Source organism: Staurois parvus, unplaced genomic scaffold (genome assembly GCF_062004578.1).
Source record: "Staurois parvus isolate SC_StPar_1 unplaced genomic scaffold, SC_StPar_1.0 ptg001119l, whole genome shotgun sequence".
Taxonomy (NCBI): Eukaryota; Metazoa; Chordata; class Amphibia; order Anura; family Ranidae; genus Staurois; species Staurois parvus.
Genome location: NW_028318915.1, coordinates 769,474 through 790,485, shown reverse-complemented (window position 1 = coordinate 790,485; position 21,012 = coordinate 769,474). Strand labels below are relative to the sequence as shown.

Below are 21,012 nucleotides of genomic sequence, written 5' to 3'. Positions count from 1 at the left end.
CTGATGGAATGGGGGTGCTTTATTGTGTATGGCATGAGCAGCTTGCACATCTGGAAAGGTAACATAAATGGTGAAATGTATATCCAATTTTTAGAGCAGCTTATGCTCAGCCAAGAAACATTCCTCTACCAAAACTGCAGCAACTGGTCTCCGTTCCCAGATGTTTTCAGAGTGTTAAAAGAAGAGGGGATGCTACACGTGGTCAACGTGGCCTGGTCCCAATTTTTTGAGAATTGGGGTTGTACTTTGTCAGCTTTTTTGTTACTCTGTCCCAACTTTTTTGAGATCTGTTGCCATCAATTTCAAAATTACCATATTTTCTCAGTTTAAACATTTGATAGGTTTTCTATTTTATGTTGTGAACACAATTTAGGTTTGAGATTTGCAGATCATTGCTTTCTGTTTTTATGTAGATTTTACACCGTGTCCCAACTTTTTTTGGGAAATGAGGTTGTACTGAAATGAAATTTATTTTTTTTCCCCCCTTTTTTACAATGTCATTTAACATATAGCTTTCGTTTTTAAAGCCAAATTCCACCATTGGTACCATATTTTATTTTACACCCATATTTAAGGTGTAACATGAAACATGGTAACCTTTGCCAGCTCCACACACCTCCCCACTGTCTGAATTGCAGGGTGTTTCTACCTACAGACTTCTGTTTGGGTTTGAATTTGGTGTGTTTGTGCCTTGCTTCTCAAGCAGACCTGCATCATCCATTCACAGATATGTGAATGGGGAAACTACATCTCACATGTGCCACTACAGGAGAGGGTTTTGTAGTTCTCGGTGGAGCAGTGATGTCACAACACTTGCAGTCCATTGTGTATTCCTTCCACCCATACAACTGAAGGTCTGCACCTCTGTACAGATCTGGTGCTAGAGAACCCTAGTAATGCACCTGTGATCTACTGATTGAGGTTTCAGTGCTCTGCAGACTTCAATGCAAAATTTTAATAAATACAAATTTTTCATTTTTTATAATAATTTTGATGCATTTTATTTATTTTTTTCTGCAAAATGTAGACTATGCCTTTTATTAATATACTTGAAAGTTCTGCTCAGTTAGATGGACTGTTTTACCCTTTTTATCAGCCAGTGTTTACTTCCCATTTTCATTGGCTTTTCCGTTTCCTGAGTGTCCACATTCATGTAGAACCATTGTCAAAAGATATTCCACACATGAAAATATATTTCTTTCAAGCGTTTAATTCTAATACTGGACAATTTGGCAAAGTCTATTTTTTTAAATATTTTTTTTTTTTATTTTTAATCAAGGTTTTTTTTTTTAATATCAATAATAAAGAATCTTTAAATTGAACACAGTATGCAAATTACATGAGATGGCCTGGAACCAGAATCTATGGTGTATTGTGTGGATTTAGAAAAAGTGCCCTTGCAGTCCTTGGTCCTAACAGAATAGACGCTCATTGTGTCTGTCCTGGAGCACAGAGAGTGTAATCAGATAAGGATGAAAGGGAGGCTTTATTCAAAATACAAGCAACAAGTTGTATATTTCTCAGGCTAGTCCCCAGTCACTGCAGGCTGCAATCCAATCCTTGGCAAAAAGAGGCAGAGGCCTTCCTGTTCTGTTCCAGACCTAATGCTTTGTTAATGCAGGCCTAGATTACTGCTAAGAAGCCATTTTGTTGAGCTAAACTTTGTAGGATCTCCATCTTTGTCTTTCTAGCGATACTATGGGGGTGATTTACTAAAACTGGTGCACACACAATCTGGTGCAGCTGTACATAGTAACCAATCAGCTTCCAGGTTTTATTGTCAAAGCATGAACTGAATAAGCTGAAGTTAGACGTTGATTGGCTACCATGCACAGCTGCACCAGATGTGTACATTAGTTTTAGTAAATCTCCCCTTATGTCATGCTCCTTGGTCACTAGTTTTTTCTGAATTGCACACTCCTAACTTTCGGAACTCTTCGTGCTGAGACATTTAGGCAAAACTGTACCACACCCTGTTCATACTGCCTGTAATTGAGACACGCTGGGTGTTTATCAATGTTTTCATCTAAGGCTCCTTTCACACTTGTTGGTCGTTTGTCCGTTTTTGTTTTTTTTTATCCATCTGTTGATGGATGAAAAACAGACCTCAATGGAGCTCTATGGAAAAACGGATGAATAGTAAATACTATTAATAAAATAGAAAAAAACCTTTCCTGAGAAATTAAACAAAACCAAATTCCATCTATATCCACTCTACTCAAAGCTATCGTAATGCAGGTTTACAGCAAAGCCAAAGCTGGCCATACACTGGTAGATTTTTGTGTGAACATCTTGTCTGTACATTCAATAATGCCATTACAGATAGACAAATGAGGTTCAGAAAAGCTTTAGAATTCTGTTTTTTACTTTGACTTTAGAATGAATAGATTTTCCTGAATAAAACCACTTTTAGCCTTGGTGCACATATTTGCGGCTGTGCGGGCCACATTTTGCGCGGTACGAGAGCCCATTCATTTGAATGGACTCCCGTGCCCCGTGACACGCAGAGAGGTCCCTGCACTTGTTCTGAAAATGCAGCCCACACGGGAACCTTGGTTCGCAGTACGGTTGCGTCTTCCAGTGCGGGTGGCGTGCCATTAGAACTAATGGCACCCGCCCAAGGGTCCTCATTTCTCTGTGCAGGTGGTGCAGCTGCACGGATTTCTGTGCGGATACGCAGCGGCACCAACCGCACATATGTGAACCTAGCCTTACTATTGGAATTTTGCTCATTCTGCACTCCAATTGAATGTCGTTTTTACCCTATTAACTATTAGGAATGTTTAGATTTCAGAATAATTTTCTAACAAAATTGTACAGGTGTACAACGAACACTTCATACACCTTAAGGCTGCTATACATGGCTTGATTTGCTATGGGCTGAATGATGGAAAATCAATGAATTCCCTAATTCACACTGACAATATGGATGAAGGAATCTCCACTGACGGCTGCATTCTGACATACGCTCCACCTGTGGCTGCCTTGAAGACCATGGCGCTGTCGTACAATGACTGTATCTGATAGGTTCCATCACTGTCCAGCTGATTACATTTTCCACCCGACTCCATCAATTTTGAAATCGGTGTTTGTAAAGCTGAATATTTCCTTGCAGGGCCACCCATGGCTCTAATTTTGGGGTCATTTTACAGGAATTGGACAAAATTTTAGCTGTCTATATGGGTCTTTTGCAGGGGGCTTAAAGTTATGGGGGAAAAGTGGGAGGATTGATTGACAATCCAGTGTGTGTAGGATTCATAGAAACAATTGTTTTCTCTGTGACCTGTGCAGTAAGATGCGGGTCACCGCACTATGTATGAACCAGGCCTTAAAATGAAACTTCACCAGACCCCCACCCCCCTTCTGCCTGGAAAAGCTTTGCTTTAACCTCTTCTTACCTGGTTTGCTGGGATATCCTGATCTCACATACTTGCTCACCCAGGGAATACAGCTGTCACATGCCAGGTCTTGCACTGCAATCTTCCCTGAGATTATCAAGAGCTTGTGGTCTCTTCCTGGTTCTGGCAGTCAGCCTGCTGATGATGTGCTACCAGGTTCCATCCTCCTAAGCCAATGCTTCCTGAGGTACTTAATGTAGATTTCCCAGAAGGCTGCTAGAGTGGGGCTGATGTGATGTTCGATTAGACTAGTATAGAAGGCGGAGACAGACTGGACTAAGGATATAGAAAAAAGGGTAAAAACAAAAATTCTAATGCAATCAAGGATTTGGCAGTGAAGGTCAACGTTGAACTGGCCAATCATGGCCATGGCCTGATGAACTTACTGAAATTTCAGCCATGGTTGGCTCTGTTGGCTGTGTGGTGTCTGTAAAAATTGTTGGCTGTGCAGTGCCTGCATCCTATCAGATGCCATCCCTTTTCAGGTATAAAGAGAGCCGTGGATTCAACAAGAGAAACCTGTGCTTGTGTTACTAGTTAAGCTGTGTTCCCTCCCCAGTAGACAAAGGCAATATAGAGCGTAATATAAGGACTCATTACCAGTATAATGCAAATGTTAGTTACTGTATCGATATGCCTCCTATGTTTCCCTGTTCTGTGTAATAGGAAGCTAAAAAGATGACTTCATGTGTATCTTGAAGATAAAAGCAGTCCACTTCTTCAGTCCAATCTTCCTAAAATTGTGATTCTATAACATCCTATGTTGAGACTGAGGAGCATGTATTTCATGTTATTTTGTAGGACGTGCAAGGAAATGTCTCACTGGCTCCCTTGGCATAAATCCCATATCACTTTATTATAAGGGAGCCCCATGGTGGCGGTCTAGCCTATACACTAGATTTATCACACAATCCTTCAGTAGTTTTTCATTTTGCTATCTGTTAACAAGCTGCACAATTACAGCCTTTGCCTTTGTTATGATTGACATTGCAAGCGTTTATGAGAGTTTATATAATGGTTGCTGTTTTTAACCTTCATATGACGGAAATAGGTTTACTTTCAATTGTGCTAAATGAGTAACGTTTACAAGTGGTTTAGCTTTCAGTGAAAAATTTCTTTAAAAGATATTTTTTTTCGGATATATATAATGCACTTCGTAATGACCCGATTATGACAGTAAAATGCATACCACTTATCATACTTAACCTTCAGCCTTGAACGTTTGCTCGATATTATGTTGTGCTAGATGCTTTTAGAAGGGATTTTTTTTGTAGTTTCAAAGAAAAGATTGTTTGTAATTCCTGCCATTAATACAAAAATAGTGAGCCATCGTGTTGTATTTATAGAGTGCCGCACAAATCTGCCACTTTCCCTTGAGTTTTACTATAAATGATCTCTTTTTCCGCACATTGTGGCATTGGCATTGACCACATGCTGGATTCTCTAATGGGGAAACGCCTGAACCGACATCTTAACATGAACCTGGTGTGGTTTTATTACAGCCCTTTATAACATTAACCAGTAGCAGCTTTCCTTTGTAAGCTTCATGTTTGAAGCCTAATGATGCTGCAGGGGGACAGGCAGGCACTCAACACACCACCTTCAGCCTGGTCATCCTATAGCTGTGTGAGCACCAACTGAAAATTATTTTGTAGAATTCTGTGGTTCAGGAGATATTCCGGTTTAACGTAATGTAACTATGCATTGTGTTAGTCCATTTGGCTTCCTAATGCTTCAAAAGCAACACTGCACACCACACTGCACAGGAGTGCTTCACCGCATGTTGTGTATTGCAGTACAGGTGTCATTGGAAAGGTGCAGATAATGAATGGTGCCACAGCTTTCTAATGCGCATATGAACATTATTGCATTGCAGCTGTGTGATTCCAGCCCTTTGAAACTATAATAAAATCTTGTTTAGGCAGGTGTTCTTTAACCCTTTGACGACCAGTATTTTTTTTTTTTTGTGCATCCATTAACTGGGCAATAACTCTTAATTTTTGTGGTTTGAGCATTAGGAACTCATACAGTCACACATTCCTAGGTCTATGCTGAGAGGTTAACGTGTATGTTACCCAAACATTTCATATTCCTAATATTTGCCTGCTGTACCATATACTTGTATTAAAAAGTATCCTGTTCTCTTTTGTATATCTTCCTTCTTGTGAAATACCTGGTAATTCTACCAGTCTCCCTATTGCAAACTGACCATGCTAGGTATGGTAACACATCATTCCCAGCATGGTAAGTTTTCTGGTTGTGCAGGAAGCACAGCCTGCCTGTCCTCTAATGGCCAAGACTTCTGCTGACAGGCCCCCCCCCCTGCACAACTCTTCACTGGGAAGATCAGTGTACTGCTGTTTCTCTTGTCTCTTGCTGACATGCCCCCTTGCAGTCTCCACCTCCACCTCTCTAAGGCCCTTATGCAGCTGAAAACAGAGGGCTTGTGATCACATAGGGCTCATGTACACAGGGCGTTTGAAAAACTTTTCTGACCACTGGAAGCTTACTGCTAGAAAACGTAGGTTAATAATGTCAGTTTAACAGCATTTGCTTACCGCGTTTATGCACGTTTTTTTGTTTAGAACCGTTTTTAAAATACAACCTCAGGAGACCCTCCCAAATGCCCTGAATACACTGAAAAATAGTAACTATTTCAGACATTTTGTGAGAAATGGAGCAGAAGCAGAGAGAGCACTACTTTCTGATGGGTGTTGCAACTGTAGCAAAGTGGCTTGAGAAACATGCTTGCTACTGTGGGAGGAGCTATATAGTGCTGTAATGCCTCCGGATGCATTCTGGAGTGCACACATCACTCCTTGTGCTTTCTTGCTATGTTTTGCTGTGTTCCAGTACAATTCTGTGCAGAAATAATGCAGCACGTTCTACCATTTTTTCCTGCACGCGAAACCTGGAACTGACTGCACTGGTGTACTGGGTCTATTTGAATAGATTGAAAAGGCTGTGCATGCATTTGTGAAGTAAAAAGGCACTGGACAGCATCTGGATATAGACCAGCCCAAAAACGCATCTAAACACAAATGTGCATAAACGCATTTACACACGGTTACAAGAGTTTGACATTTTGAAATGCCGGTAAACACCTGAACAGGATTTTTGTGCTTTCAAAAAAATGCCTGTACCCTCAACTGCCTGTAAATGACTGTATACATGGACACATAGGAAAACATAAAGGAGAGTTCAGGGGCTTCTGAAAAAAACGCACAACTTCAGTTTAGCAGCTGCAGTTTACATGAGCCCTTACTGTATATTAAAAAGAGAAAAAGGTATTTAATATTTTTGTGTATACACACAAATGTTTTTCCTTCTCTTTCTATTTTAAACTGGGTTGTTTTAACTGGTAACTCAGCAAGGGATCTGTTCACTTATCCCCTGCTGATTGGAGCAGAGTGGGCAGATGACAGGTCCGTGTTCACTCAATCTTTGCAGAATGGACACACAGAGCCTGCTGTATGGGCTACTGAGTGTAAAAGGGCTCCACTGTCCGTTTTAAACCCAACTGCTATCTGATCTGCCTAGACCAAGGGGGACAGATCCCCTTCTGTGGTTTTTTAATTAATTTTTTTGCAGATTGGATTGGAAGTCTGTTTAAACTCACCGGTTCATTGAGATGTGAAAAACTAATTTAAAGTGATTCTAAAGGCTTTTTTTTTTGTAAATAACAAACATGTCATACTTGCCTGCTGTGTGCAGTGGTTTTGCACAGAGAAGCCCGGATCCTCCTCTTCTTGGGTCCCCCGCTGGTGCACCTGGCCTGTCCCTCCTGTCTGGTGCCCTCACAGCAAGCGGCTAGCTATGGGGGCACCCTCTGCTCCATGTGTCCATTCACACTCCATTCATACATGGAGCTGTGGCTCGGCCCTGCCCCCTCTTCTCTCTTTGGCCCACTGGCTGTGATTGACAGCAGTGGGAGCCAATGGCTCCCACTTCTGTCTCTCAGCCAATGAGGAGATTAAGACCCGGGATAGCCGAGACTCCAGTGTACATTGCTGGATCGAGAGGGGACTTAGGTGAGTATTGGGGGGGGCTGCTGCACAGAGAAGGTTTTTATTTCCCTAATGCATTGAATGCATGAAGTTAAACCTTGATCCTTTAAAACCACTTTAATGTTCTTGAGGCAAGGGACGATTTACATTGGGATTTGTAAAGTTTTATATTTTAGTCACAAAGGGGTTAACAAGTCAAAGAACAGTAACCCATGGCAACTAGTGACCTTTGTCAAATCCAAAAGCTTTATATAGCAGGGGGATTCCCATTTCTGTGAGTTACAGCTTATTTAATAAGCCGGCTTTTCTGATCTTTTAAACTTTGATAATTTTTTTTCTGTTTGAAGAATGATCTTGCCAGCCTTTCCACCTGTGACACAAGAATCCAGAAGTTGTAATAGATTTTGTCGGGAGTATATTCACAGTTAAGAGTGGGTTATTTGCTTTCATTCTGTCATTGCTCCCAATTACATGGTTTATGGTACTGAGCAATCGTGTCCCTGTAGATGCTGAATGATCATTAAGAAACACAACAATCATCAAATGATGCTTTGCATTCCTGAGACACAAATTCATTGTGCACTATGTTCATAAGTCAGTGTGGCATATAAACCTCATATAAATAACAGTAGGGAACTGAATGACGTTTTCCTGTACAGACAATTGGCTTTATGTCCAGAGATGTATGTGATAGTTCTTGCCGTGCACGCTGCTTATAAGCGTATACTGTACCTGGCAATTGATGGCCGAAAGAAGCATTTTTTTTGTAAGTAAGTGACAATTTTGTGCCGTCTTGGGGAAAGCATTAAACAAAGTTCTCTCCTCTCCTTGTCTTCTGGTCTCCAGCTGCTTTCCCAATATTCACCGTAGAGAACAGCAGCTGAATACGTTTTGGCTTTGCATATAGTCTTTTTGTTTTTTTTTTTCTTTTTTCATTTTTCAAGACAGATTACAGTTTTGAAAAACAAAAACTTTATTACAGACCCAAACACATAGGAAAGGGGGGTTACTGTAAAACCCCTGTTTTCTATCAGCAGGGGACCTTTGGCAGATCCTCTCCTAAATGAGGCAGAGTGGGTGGATGTCACATCCATGTCCGCTCAGTTTATGCTGAGCCGTCACTGGTAGACTCCGCTGATCTCTATGGGAGGCAGGGTGTAAATGGACTCTACTTTCCGTTACATCTTGCTGCCTCCTATCTGCTCCACAAAAATGGAAGAGGATGCAGTCCCCGCACTTTCTTTTTATTTGCAGACTGGACCATACCCAAAGGTAGGTGTGTGTAAGTGGACACAAGTGCGTTTTACACCTTCCTGTCCATAGGGATGCTTGAACCTTTTGAACAGGTCCGTCTGAAAAACAGACAGGCGTACCTGATCAAAACACCCATTTGAAAGGGACCTAAGAGTTGTGGAAAGTACAAGTTAAAAAAACAAACTCCATAATATAGAAAAAGAGAAGTGTTAATACATGGTCTTTACCCCACCAGGTAAAAGTAAAATCTTCAGCACCGCCTAGTGTCTCAAGCCATCTGGACCATATCAGAGGATGTTTATTTAGAGCAGCCTTTCTCAACCAGGGTGCATTGAGGTTTCTTCAGGGGTGCCTTGGCGAAAGTGTATTTGATTTGGAAGAATAAATCACCTGTAGTGTTGGGTGTCCTACATGTGTGGATGTTGCTATGTTATATAAAACTAAATGAATAGTATTTTACATTTTAGAAGAGGGTGCCTCAAGGCTGTCCATAATTTTAAAGGGTGTCTTGGGACTTACCATAATTTTAGAGGGTGCCTTGAAATTTGTCCATAATTTTAAAGGGTGCCTTGGCTGAAAAAATGTTGAGAAACACTGATTTAGGGTGTTGTTGGGGACCAGAGTTGTATGTGAATTAAATCCAGAGATTCAACATAACACAAAAAATAAGTACATTACTTCAATGCACCCCAGATACACCATTGGTCTTCTCCCTGGTATCTCACCAGTTTGGGACATTTCCACAATAGCTGCAGAAGATCCCTTTTGATCTGAACCACAATTGGAAAGCAGGGAGTCTCACCCCTTACTTATACAGGAATGTAGAAGTCTGATATAATCTATAGGATAGCCTTGGCATGTAATCACTCCTGTTTCTGTGTTTTGTTTTGTTTATTTGTGATCCCACTTTTATATACTAAAGTTTCATTAAAACAAGAAAACAGTCAGAATTTTAATAGCCTAAGAACAAATATGAGGCATCAAACACATTAGAGGAAGTTGATTGCATTTTTGTCAGTTTTTTCATCCATATATAGCTGATCTAAAGGAGAAAAGATTGTGTAGAAGGTGCTAGTGCAACAGTGCATTTCATATTGTTTAACGCCCCTGATATTCAAACTGCAGTCCTCTGACCACCATGACCAGTAGTCGTGTTCAGAACAGTATGTGAAGCTTTCCTGGACTTCTCCCTTGGCTTTGTGTCATCTATCTGTTGTATAGGGGAAATCTGGGAATGCCTCCCTTCAGCTTGTGCTATTAAGAGGTTGAAGAAGGCGCTCTCTGTAACACCATACCTGTGTCAATGAAACTCGCCACCACATCATACTACAACCAAAAACCTTATTTAATTCATGGATAATATTCACTAACCCATCCATACATCCATGTCTCTGTGGCTTATTTTGTTTAGAAATCAATATAAATGACCCCCAGCATTTCTGGCCATCTTGAGTAAGGGCAGATGATTCATGTAGCATTTACTTTCTGGAATCCATCTACCCTTAGCTCAGGCAAGCAGATAGGCTAGTGTACGTAGCTGAGAAAACCCTTCCTTTTGACTTCTGGGTTGTATGGCATCAGTTACCTAGGCCTGGAAACCAGGAAGCAACTGAAGAAATCTAAAAAAAAAAAAAAAATTAAAGTAAATATGGCATACTTAACTATTTACTGCGAATTCTAACTGCATAAGGATTAAAAATAGTCAGTGCTGATTGAGAGAGTGAAGTTCCACTTTAAAGTATATGTGATGTTTCACCTTGTAAAACAACCCATTCAGTTTATAATAGAAATGCAAGGCAAAACGTGTATGTAAAAAAAAAAAAAAATTTAGAAGTGATTACATGACTTTTTTTTTCCTCAGCTTCAGAAGGGTCTTAGAGTTTTGGAGGTGACAACTGCAGGGGGAGGTGTCAGCAGGAGGCAGAGAAACCGCAGTACACTGACATTGATCTTCCTAGTGAATGGCCTTTTTCTTAGTTTTTTTTTTTTTTTTTATATATATGATTGGTCTTGCTGTGGATATCATTACAATTGGGAAGAGTGATTAAGAGGGACAAGGGAAACATTTATATGGGAGCTTGATTTTTTAATGGGGTATGATAGCAGTGATCTCTATCAGACTCCTCTTGGTTTCCCTTGACTGACAGTCTTTTGCCATGTCCATGGTCTTAGGCTACTCCTGTATAATGTAATAATCTTTCCTGTGTCCTACCCGTTATTATTCTGCAATTAGAATTAAACTATTGGCAGAAATTAACTATATCTTTTTTTATATTCTAGCAAGTCTGATGCTGATGGAAGTGCACAAAAGAAGAAAGTTGTGAAAGTAAAGCCTGAAGGTGCTGAAAATGAAGAAAATACAGAGAAAACGACTACTACTCCACCCCCTTCATCATCATCACCACCACCAGCAGCACCACCACCACCAGAGGAAGAGGATGACTCTGGTGTACAGGTAATGGCACTCTTGCTCATTAATTGGTTGCTATATTCCCTGCGTTGAAGCCATGTTTTGTAACCACAGCATATAGGTGATCTGCAGGCTGTTCACAACCATTTTAATTATTATTTTATTATTATTATTAGGAGTATGTCACAAATTATAGAGCCATCAATAGCAATTTAAAAAGATTAAGAAGCTAGACCTCTCAAAACAGGGAAAAAGTGATCTTAGATTTTCTGTATTGGGTATTGCCATATTGTGTTTTTTAGCTCCAAGTCTGCTCTGTGTCTGTGTACAGTTCAACACCCAAAATACAAAATCTCAGCAGTGGTACTGAATAGGCTACAGGTTTTGTTTTTAGTCCTTCCCTCTAACCCCACCACCCCCTGCTGTATGGATTTTAATGTCAGAAATGTACAAATTCATGTATGTGTGTCTTGTTAATTTTTATTGTTTTTGTATTCCTATAAAAAACTTTTTTTTTTTTTTTTTTTTTTTAACAGAAAAGGCGATCCAGCCGACAAGTTAAAAGGAAACGCTACACAGAAGATCTGGAATTTAAGATTTCAGATGAAGAGCCTGATGATCTTGATGGGACTGGAAGAGACTCGCCATCCAATCTGTCACAGTCTGAACAGCAGGTAAGTGGCCCTCCCTAATGCCTGGTTCACACCTCTGCAGTTTGCTTTTCATCCCTTTTTTGCGGTGCGTTTTGCATTTTTGCACACGTTTTTGATGCATTTTACATTTTTCTTTTTTTTGGGCCAATTTGTTGCTGGGCAGATTAAAAAATGCAAAACTGTCAAAAACGCATCAAAATCTCACTACATGTTTTTCTGCATCTCCATGGAAGTCTGTTGAACCAAAAACACACTGTTTTGCATTTAAAAAAAAAAGTCCCTCTTTTCAAAAATGCAGTGGCTGAAAAAAGCATCAATGTGAATGTGCTGTATAGGAAACCTTGCTAATTGGACTGTAATGCGTTTCTGTAAAAAGCATGCAGAAACACATAGGTGTAAACCAGGCCTAACACCATATAACTGTTCTCAAAGCCTTGCTCAATGTAACTAACCTCGCCACTTTATTACAAAAACAGACATCCTTGTTTTAGCTTTTGTAAATCAAACAAGTGAAAATGTAAAAATAAGAATTGTGGATGTTGCCATTTGCTTCCATTACACACTCAAGGAGTACAAATCTATAATTATTATAATTAACCGTAATGTTTGCTGGTGCTTTCCTTTATTTTGCCCTTATGGGAAATTGTTTCTAAACCTGTCTTAGTCAATACTTGATTTTTATGGTGTAGCCAGCCTCTGTTGCATTGTGCATACATCATGGGATGTCTGTTTATAAACTTTGTGATTTTGTTTTTTTATTTTTGCTGTATTTGTGCAGTTATTTTTAAATTTGTAATTGTACAGCTATTTTTATCTACATTTAAGTTACAAATGTATTGATATTTCCCATAAGACTGTTTTGTCCAAAGACTTGATTGTTTCTACTTGTCTATTTTTTAGTTTAATTTTGAAGTATAACAGCTGATCATATTAATAACCTTTTTACAGTAATGTTAGTAGGATTTATGCTTTAAATCAGTAAGCAAAAAAATGAACTATAATGGCCAATGACAAATACTAAGTAAAAAAAAAAAAAATCTAAAAAAATATTTTTTAATATCATCATGATTTGTTTTAACTTTTGTCAATTTGACAAGCTATGGTTGAACTATTTTAATGTGAAAAGACCCAAAGCAGATACATGAGGTAGAAATGCTTTAAAAAAATGGGGTTAATGCAAGACAATAGAAACAAATGCCTAATATGCTTTGATATTGCAGTGAAAAACCAGTATGGATGTGATGCTTGTATATGGGATATATAGAAATGTGTTTTATTTTCCCAGCGATAGCAGGCTAGTTCTGGAGTGGTATCAGTGTGATTATCTGCCTTAGCAAAGGCTTAAAGAAATCTCTGAAAAGCAAGCTGTTCTTTGAACCATCACAGCCTATTACTGTCCATCCATTTCTGATTCAACAGTGCTTCCAGCGATTGAGTCAGCACAAAATTGCCTTAATAGAAAGCACTGGGATATTTTACAACCTGTGCTGCTGAGGATTCAGTTTGTGTCTGCTAACCAGGGTTGCTCTGCTTTAATGTGCTATTCATTACTCTGCACATTGCACTCTTAACTCTTTTTAGAGTCTCGTTTTTTTTCCCCTTGATATTGATTGGTGGATAGTGTGTGTTCCATTCCCATAGTATCGAAATGGAAATGCAACACTTTTATGGAAAAAACACCATGTTGATCTTAGCTGCCACAGAACCACTTAGAACTTATCATTTGACAATCTATTGCTATTGATTTTTTTGCAATATTTATTACTTTCTCTGAACTTTTTGTAAAATTATTGTATATGAAGTTATCAGATATGCATTCAACTAAACTAAAACTACTTGTGTATGGGAAGGAAGGTACTGAGGCATCTTTTGATATATATTGACTGGTTTGTGCAAAGTATTTTCAGAAAAACATCGACATGTGTTCAAAGCAGCCGAGAGGCTAACATTTTGTAAACTCATGCTCTAATGAATGCGACCAATTAGGGTGAACTGAGGGTTAATAAAGGGTTAAATGGGAACTAATTTTATTGGGGAAAAAAATTTAACCCTACTTGTCAGGTCGGTTTAAATCCGTATTAAACCCAAAAACAAATGTTTATTATATTGCCGCTTACCAATTCCTAAATGTGATGGCTGCATTCGTTTTCTTTTATAGGCTTTTTTTTCTTTTTCACCTGGTGATTCAGCCAGTAAGACTGTTTTTCCATAGAATATGCTGTCCTGCAGATGTAGCAGTTAGTGTTGAGACAAACTATTCACTACTGACAGAGGTGCTTGCAATGATCTGTTTTTATTTATTCATAAACCTTTATTGAAAAGACAAAAAGCTAATGCTGTAACTGCTTGTGTAACTGCAGTGTGAGCTGGCATTTGGCTTCAATTTATTAGATGCATTAGCAAATTTAAATACACTAACACTCCCCTCCCCCCAAGCTGACAATGCTACTTTCTAAAGGTGCCCCTGTGCTCCTTCATCAAAAGGGGGAACTGTAATACAGGAGGAGTGTCACTGGCTAAATCACCAGGTAAAAACAGAGGGGGGAAAAAAACGAAAAAAGAAAAAAAAAGGCAGCAATCACATCTAAGGGATTGGTAAGCTGCAATATACAGTGGATATAAAAAATCTACACACCTCTGTTAAAATGCCAGGTTTCTGTGATGTGCAAAAAATTACAAAGAATTTCAGAACTTTTTCCACCTTTTTAATGTGACCTATAAACTGTACAACTCAATTGAAAAACAAACTGAAATGTTCTGAAACATAAAAAAACTAAAATAATGTGGTTGCATAAGTGTGCATTATAACTGGGGATGTAGCTGTGTTCAGAATTAAAAGATCACATTCAAAATCATGTTAAATAGGAGTCAGTACACACCTGCCATCATTTTAAATGCCTCTGATTAACCCCAAATTTCAGCTGTTCTAGTAGGCCTTTCCTGACATTTTCTTAGTCGCATCCTACAGCAAAAGCCATGGTCTGCAGAGAGCTTCCAAAGCATCAGAAGGATCTCATTGTTAAAAGGTATCAGTCAGGGGAAGGGTACAAAAGAATTTCCAAGGCATTAGATATACCATGGAACACAGTGAAGACAGTCATCAAGTGGAGAAAATGTGGCGCATCAGTGAAAAATTATCAAGAACTGGACGTCCCTCCAAAATTGACGAGAAGAAAACTGGTCTGGCAGGCTGCCAAGAGGACTACAGCAACATTAAAGGAGCTGCAGGAATATCTGGAAAGTACTGACAGTGTGAATGTGACAATCTCCCGTATTCTTCATATGTCAGGGCTATGGAGTAGAGTGGCAAAACAAAAGCCGTTTCTTATGAAGAAAAACATCCAAGCCCTGCTAAATTTTGCAAAAACACCTCTGAAGTCTCCCAAAAGCATGTGGGAAAATTTCTTGGGGTCTGATGAAACCAAGGTTGAACTTTTTGGCCATAATTCCAAAAGATATGTTTGGCGCAAAAACATCACCTAAAGAACACAATACCCACAATGAAGCATGGTGGTGGCAGCATCATGCTTTGGGGCTGTTTTTCTTCAGCTGGAACTGGGGCCTTAGTCAAGGTAGAGGGAATTATGAACAGTTCTAAATACCAGTCAATATTGGCACAAAACCTTCAGGCTTCTGCTAGAAAGCTGAACATGAAGAGGAACTTCATCTTTCAGCATGACAATGACCCAAAGTATACATCCAAATCAACAAAGGAATGACTTAACCAGAAGAAGATTAAAGTTTTGGAATGGCCCAGCCAGAGCCCAGACCTGAATTCGATTGAAAATCTGTGGGGTGATCTTTTTGCACGGAAGGGTGGGCAAATATTGCCAAGTCAAGATGTTCCATGCTGATAGACTCATACCCAGAAAGACTTGAGTGCTGTAATAAAATCAAAAGGTACTTCATTGAAGTATTAGTTTAAGGGTGTGCACACTTATGCAACTATATTTTAGTTTTTTATTTTTACTTCCCTCCACCTAAAAGATTTCAGTTTGTTGTACAGTTTATCGGTCACATTAATCCTGGGTTCACACTTGTGCAGTGCAGCATACCGCATGTGATTTGCACAGGAACCACACCGCATTCCTATGCAAATCACATGTGAATTCTGTGTGGTGCAATTTGAACCATACATTTTGTATGTCTCAAATCTCGCCACATCAGCACCATAAAGGTTCAGGACCCTTTTTTGGTCTGCACTAGAATCTGATTTCATGGTTATTCACACCCATGCGATCCGATTCTGCACATCGCACTGTGTTTTGTGGACCGAATTCGGGGGGTTGTGTTAGCTTAACATACACACCCGCAGCGATTTGTATTAACTGGGTGAGATTGTGATGTGGTGTGGAATTCAAACAGAAACCTCTGCAAATTCCGCACCTCATCAGTGTGAACCTAGGCTAAAGGTGAAAAAAGTTCTGAAATGATCCATCTTTGTTTCATTTTTTTTACATCACAGAAACCTGACTGTATTACATTTTTGGATTTGGGTTTAATACACTTTACCTTGCATCATCCCCTTGATCTGCAGATGAGGGAAACTGAGTAGATACAAAACTGCTTCTGAACAGTATTTAAAATGCTTTGTCAGACAATTTGTATTTACAGCTACTGTATTTTGCTTAGGAGCCCCTAGCTGTATTGCCGAGAACTGCAAGAGGTTGGGGGGGGGGGGGGGGATGGAGAGCGAGTGGTGGCAGAAGGACTGGGTGTACTACACATGCCCAGTGGACTTTGATGAGGTTCTTTTGGGCATGTGTAGCTTATCCAGTGTCCACATCCAGTTATATTGCACATCTCTCCATCATATTGGGAATCTAGTTGTGAGCTATTAAGACTGTTTGCCAACAAGTGCATCTTTGCTTGCCAATCCATTTATTAAAATTAAATGTCAGTGCTAATGCCATGCACTCTGTCAATCCACAACACATGTGTTATCTTTACTTTTTCTGTTTGGGTCTGAAAGTCAAATGTCACCAAACAAGGAGAGGCAGGGTCTGCCCTCCCAACCGCTACCAGCAAGGTCTTTGTTTTCCTTGACCCAGGAAGGAAAATGTTAGGCAGGGTGTCACTTGATGGTTCCCCACTCTGGAGTACATTTGCAGTATATTCCTAGGAGTAAAATAGGGGGCAGTTTATATCTCCATTATGGTGGTGCCAGTAGTCCACTAGTGTATTCTTAATGGGAATATATGGTGGGTGCACATCTAAGACCGGAAAATAAAGTAGAAGTAACAGCAGAATATCTGATGAGTATGTGGATTAGGTTGCACTTCCTGCCACCATCAGACCTCAGTACATGCCTGTCAGGTATTTGGTCTTTGTGGTTTTTGGACAGGGTCAGAAAGGATTCAAACATTTGGTACAAAGTTCCACTTCTACCCACCAACAGTTGTCAACTCTGCATGACTTTGTTCTCATGGTTCTAATTTACATGATGCCTATATTTTAATTGAAACACTTGTCTGGTTAATTGCTCTTTTAGGAAGCTCTTGATGAAGGACCTGTTGTGGAGAAGATAATGAGCAGCCGCATGACTAAAAAACTGGTAATTGTTTCTTTTATATTGGAAAAAAAATGTTTAATCTCATATATGTGTGTTGAGATCTGCAGCAGACAGGTATGTTTTGGGCAGCACAGTGAATTAGTGGTTAGTACCTCTGCCTTGCAGCAATCAGAACACTACCTGCATGGAGTTTGCATGGTTCTCCTTGTGCTTATGTAGGTTTTCTCTGGGTACACTGTTTTCTTCCCACTCTCAAAAGACATGCTGTTAGGCTATTTGGCTTCTGTCTCAATTGAACCTAGTAGGTTTATCTATGCATGTGATATGGGTCCTTAGATTGTAAGATTCCTTGAAGGCAGGGGTGCATGTGAACCTACAGTATGTAAATACCTGTAATAAATAGTCGATTCACTTCCTGTGCACAGTAAAGGAAGTGATTGTTAGCTGAACCAGAACTCCGTATGTCTTTTTAGATTAGTAAAATGTCCTTTTCTTAGTAATGTCACCAGTGAATTGTTCCGCTGTATGCTTGTGGCTAGTGTCTGACAAAATGGCTGCTGTGCAGTATTCAGGCATATGACTTGTGCTTATGTTTTCTGTTAATGTTGTGTCTGTATAGCGATATTCCCCAAGGGGGCTGTGTATTTGCTAGTCTTTTCTTCATAGCTTTGTTTTTGACCATCCTAAATCTCCTATTAGATTTTTTTTTAGTGTGCTGAACTTGTCAGTCAAAGCATTTTAAACAGTTTGCACATTTGAATAGAGATTACAGCTTAGTTGTATTATAATATTCACACTTCATCTCTTTCCTTCTCACACTTTCTAGGTACTTAACATATATTTACCAAATAGACATAAAACAGAGCAGGTGCTGGTTGTAAACAATACCGTGTGATTTACACTTGCGCCAGTTTCTGTAAGGACACCCTAGTAAGGCTTATATTAAGCAACCAGCGCCATTTCCTACAGCTTTTTATTGCTCTGGCACAATTCTTCTACTTTGCTTCAGTTTTTATGGATGCAAAACTAACTGGCTTTCTATTTTTTTTTTTTTTTTTTTTCTTGTTTCTGTTTTTTTGTTTTGAATAGAGCAGAGTCACTGCTGGGTAGGTTGACCTGCTCTGTTTGTATCTTGGGGATCATTGTCCCCACAAAGTAGAACATAACAGAAAACCCAAAATTTTACATCTCATTGGAACCAGAATTGGGAAGAAAGTCTTCCAATGAGGAAACCTATTTTGGTTTTTAGGTTTCCTCTGAATGTCTAGGACTGTACGTGTGGGAAAATCTCACCAACAGAACAAAGACTGTAAAAAGTGAATTTCAAGTTTTTGGGTTTTTTTTGTTTTTTTAAAGCCTTCCTACTCCATCTAAAACCAAAAAGAAAAGGCATGGTTATTCATACACTTGAAGTCCATCTCCAGGCACAAAAAAACAATCCATCATTACAGCAGTTACACTTTTCATTGGCAGAAGAGAACCCCCCCCATCAAGCTAATTCTACAGCTGTCACATCTGTCCTTTTTGCCTGTGGGGTAAGCACAGTTCTCACTCTGTGTCTGCTCAGGTGTATGCACCACGGGGCTTATAGACCCAGGCGCTACAGTCACATTCCCCCCCCCCGATCCCTTTGGCCATTCCCAAAGCAAAGCCTGGGACTGTGTGTTTTGTGAATGATCTGGTGTGAAGGGGCTCAGAGATGTGAGTAGCACTGAGGTCTATATGACCTGTGGCGCTTATATCTGAGCAGACAGACGTACAGTGGGAGCCATACTTCCCCCACTCCCAATAATAAAGAACAGACTTGGCTGCTGAAGAATTAAGCCAACCTGATGGAAAGGGTTTTTTTTAATTTTTCATTCTGTGATTTTTTTTTTTTTTGTGTGTGTGCCCATAAGCGGGCTTTAAACATGTGATCGAGAAGCCTCTAATAGAAGCAGGCATTCCTCTCTCTCTTCCTCTGTATTCTAGTTCTGGGGCAGTAGAACTGAACCTGCTCTGCCTCACAGCAAGTGGTGTCTTCACTCCAGATTTAGTATGCATCCTGGAAGATGAAGAGTAGCTGCTCCCTGATAGAGGCTTCTTGGAGCAACCAGAAATATGCAAGCGTAGACAAATGGCACACTTTAGTAAACTGTATTTTTATTGATTTGCTGGGATGGAGGCTTTAGGATTGAATGGTGCACTGTCTCTGTAAGCAGTTTAGTTCTCTGGTGTTGTATTAGGTTATCCATACAGTTGTGTTTATTGTACACAAATTGAATTGCAGTTTTTATGCCCTGTGTGTGAGCTTAGCTGGCTTTAGTTTGTGCACATCTGTGTTTTTGTACAGATCGTTTTCAGGGGTAGACTCCTCTCCTAGGCATTCCTATGGGGATTTACTATCAGTGTTCGAAAGCATTGGAGACTGTGCTGTAAAATTCACTTTCGCTTTGCTATTGAACCATTACTCTTTCTAGTGTACGTGTGCTGACATCGTCTTTTCAGGAATTTTCTTTCTCGCGTTCCCATTGGCTTCATTCACATTCATTCAGCTCTAGTTAAAAACAGCTTCTGAGAAAGTGCAGACTCGCTCTTTCAGCATCTCTCAAATGAACGTCTTAACTGGTGTCTTAACCGCCGTGGTGAGAGCATTGTATCAAATCCGATTCAGTCATGCCCTTAGTGATGTCTTAAGTGCGAACACGAAAGCAATATAAATTGTCGACCACAAGCATTTTGTAGTCAGCGGTTAGCTTCCTCTCAACACACAGGCACACACCCCGTAGAAGCCAATTGTAAAAATGCAGCAAGACTGTATTGAGCCAGCCAAAAATAATACATTTGGCATTAGGGAGTGCAGTTGTTAATTGGCTGCTGCCTGAGAAAATGGTACACTTGGCGTCTACTTAACGCTGTGGGTTTGGCAGCCAGCCAGGTACAGGGTCAGGCCGTTGTGAATGAAAACGGCGTGCAGTGAGGGAGGAGTTAAACATTATTCATGTCTCAGATATGACAATGCAGAGTCAGACAGCTGTTCTTCAAGGGAACATTTGCTTTTTATTTACAAGGGTTTAATGGTTAATATTGTGATGGTACAACACACGCCATGTGATATACATTATTCTGTCTGAACGCATAAAGAGTCATGAAGAACGGAGTCTGCAGTTCAGACGGCTACAAATCATTTTATTACTCATAATGAGTGGAATCCTGCTAGAGAGACATAGCTGGCTGGCCGGATTACACATTATGAATATCTAAAACTCCTGTGCTGCTTGTAACTTCCCAGCCAGTTGTGCTCGGCAATGATTCACCTATGTTCATTAAAACTCTGAAATGTGCTTTCTTCCCTTGTAGCTGGAGTCTGGGGAAGAAGTAGAAGTGGAAGAATTTTATGTGAAGTACAAGAACTTGTAAGTAAATTGTTTTATCTCTAATATTGCTCAGAGGCGAGCAGTCTGTAGCTCAGTCTGTAGTCTCAGCTGGGTGCCTGGAATATAATGAATGTTCCTGAGAAGCCTTTCCCAATATGTGGTACCTTTACTCCCAGGGGGTACTTTTCATAGGTTTAGGGGTGTTCCTGCCTTCCACATGACTGGCTTTATGCCAGTATGAAACTGCAGTAAATACTTTTTTTTTTTTTTTTTTTTATACAAGACCAAATGGGTTATTGGAATTTTAAAAGAACAGGGAGAATCCTAGTTTGTATTCAGCTGCTATAACTAATATAAACCTACATTCTCGGGGGGTACTTAGCCGACCTTCACCCTCTTTGCCCACTTTCTTATATTATTCC

The 21,012-nt window shown here is 39.8% G+C and overlaps 1 protein-coding gene across 1 annotated transcript in view; it reads left to right on the top strand.

Moving 5' to 3' along the window:
• The window catches only part of LOC149440067 (ATP-dependent chromatin remodeler CHD7-like), a 156,812-nt gene that overhangs the window by 64,155 nt on the left and 71,645 nt on the right, over positions 1–21,012 (top strand). Inside the window, exons 4-7 of the mRNA XM_089658980.1 lie at positions 10,940–11,114; positions 11,606–11,743; positions 17,214–17,276; positions 20,574–20,629. Of these exons, the coding sequence (XP_089515106.1) occupies positions 10,940–11,114; positions 11,606–11,743; positions 17,214–17,276; positions 20,574–20,629 (432 nt within the window). The remainder of the gene's footprint in view (positions 1–10,939; positions 11,115–11,605; positions 11,744–17,213; positions 17,277–20,573; positions 20,630–21,012) is intronic.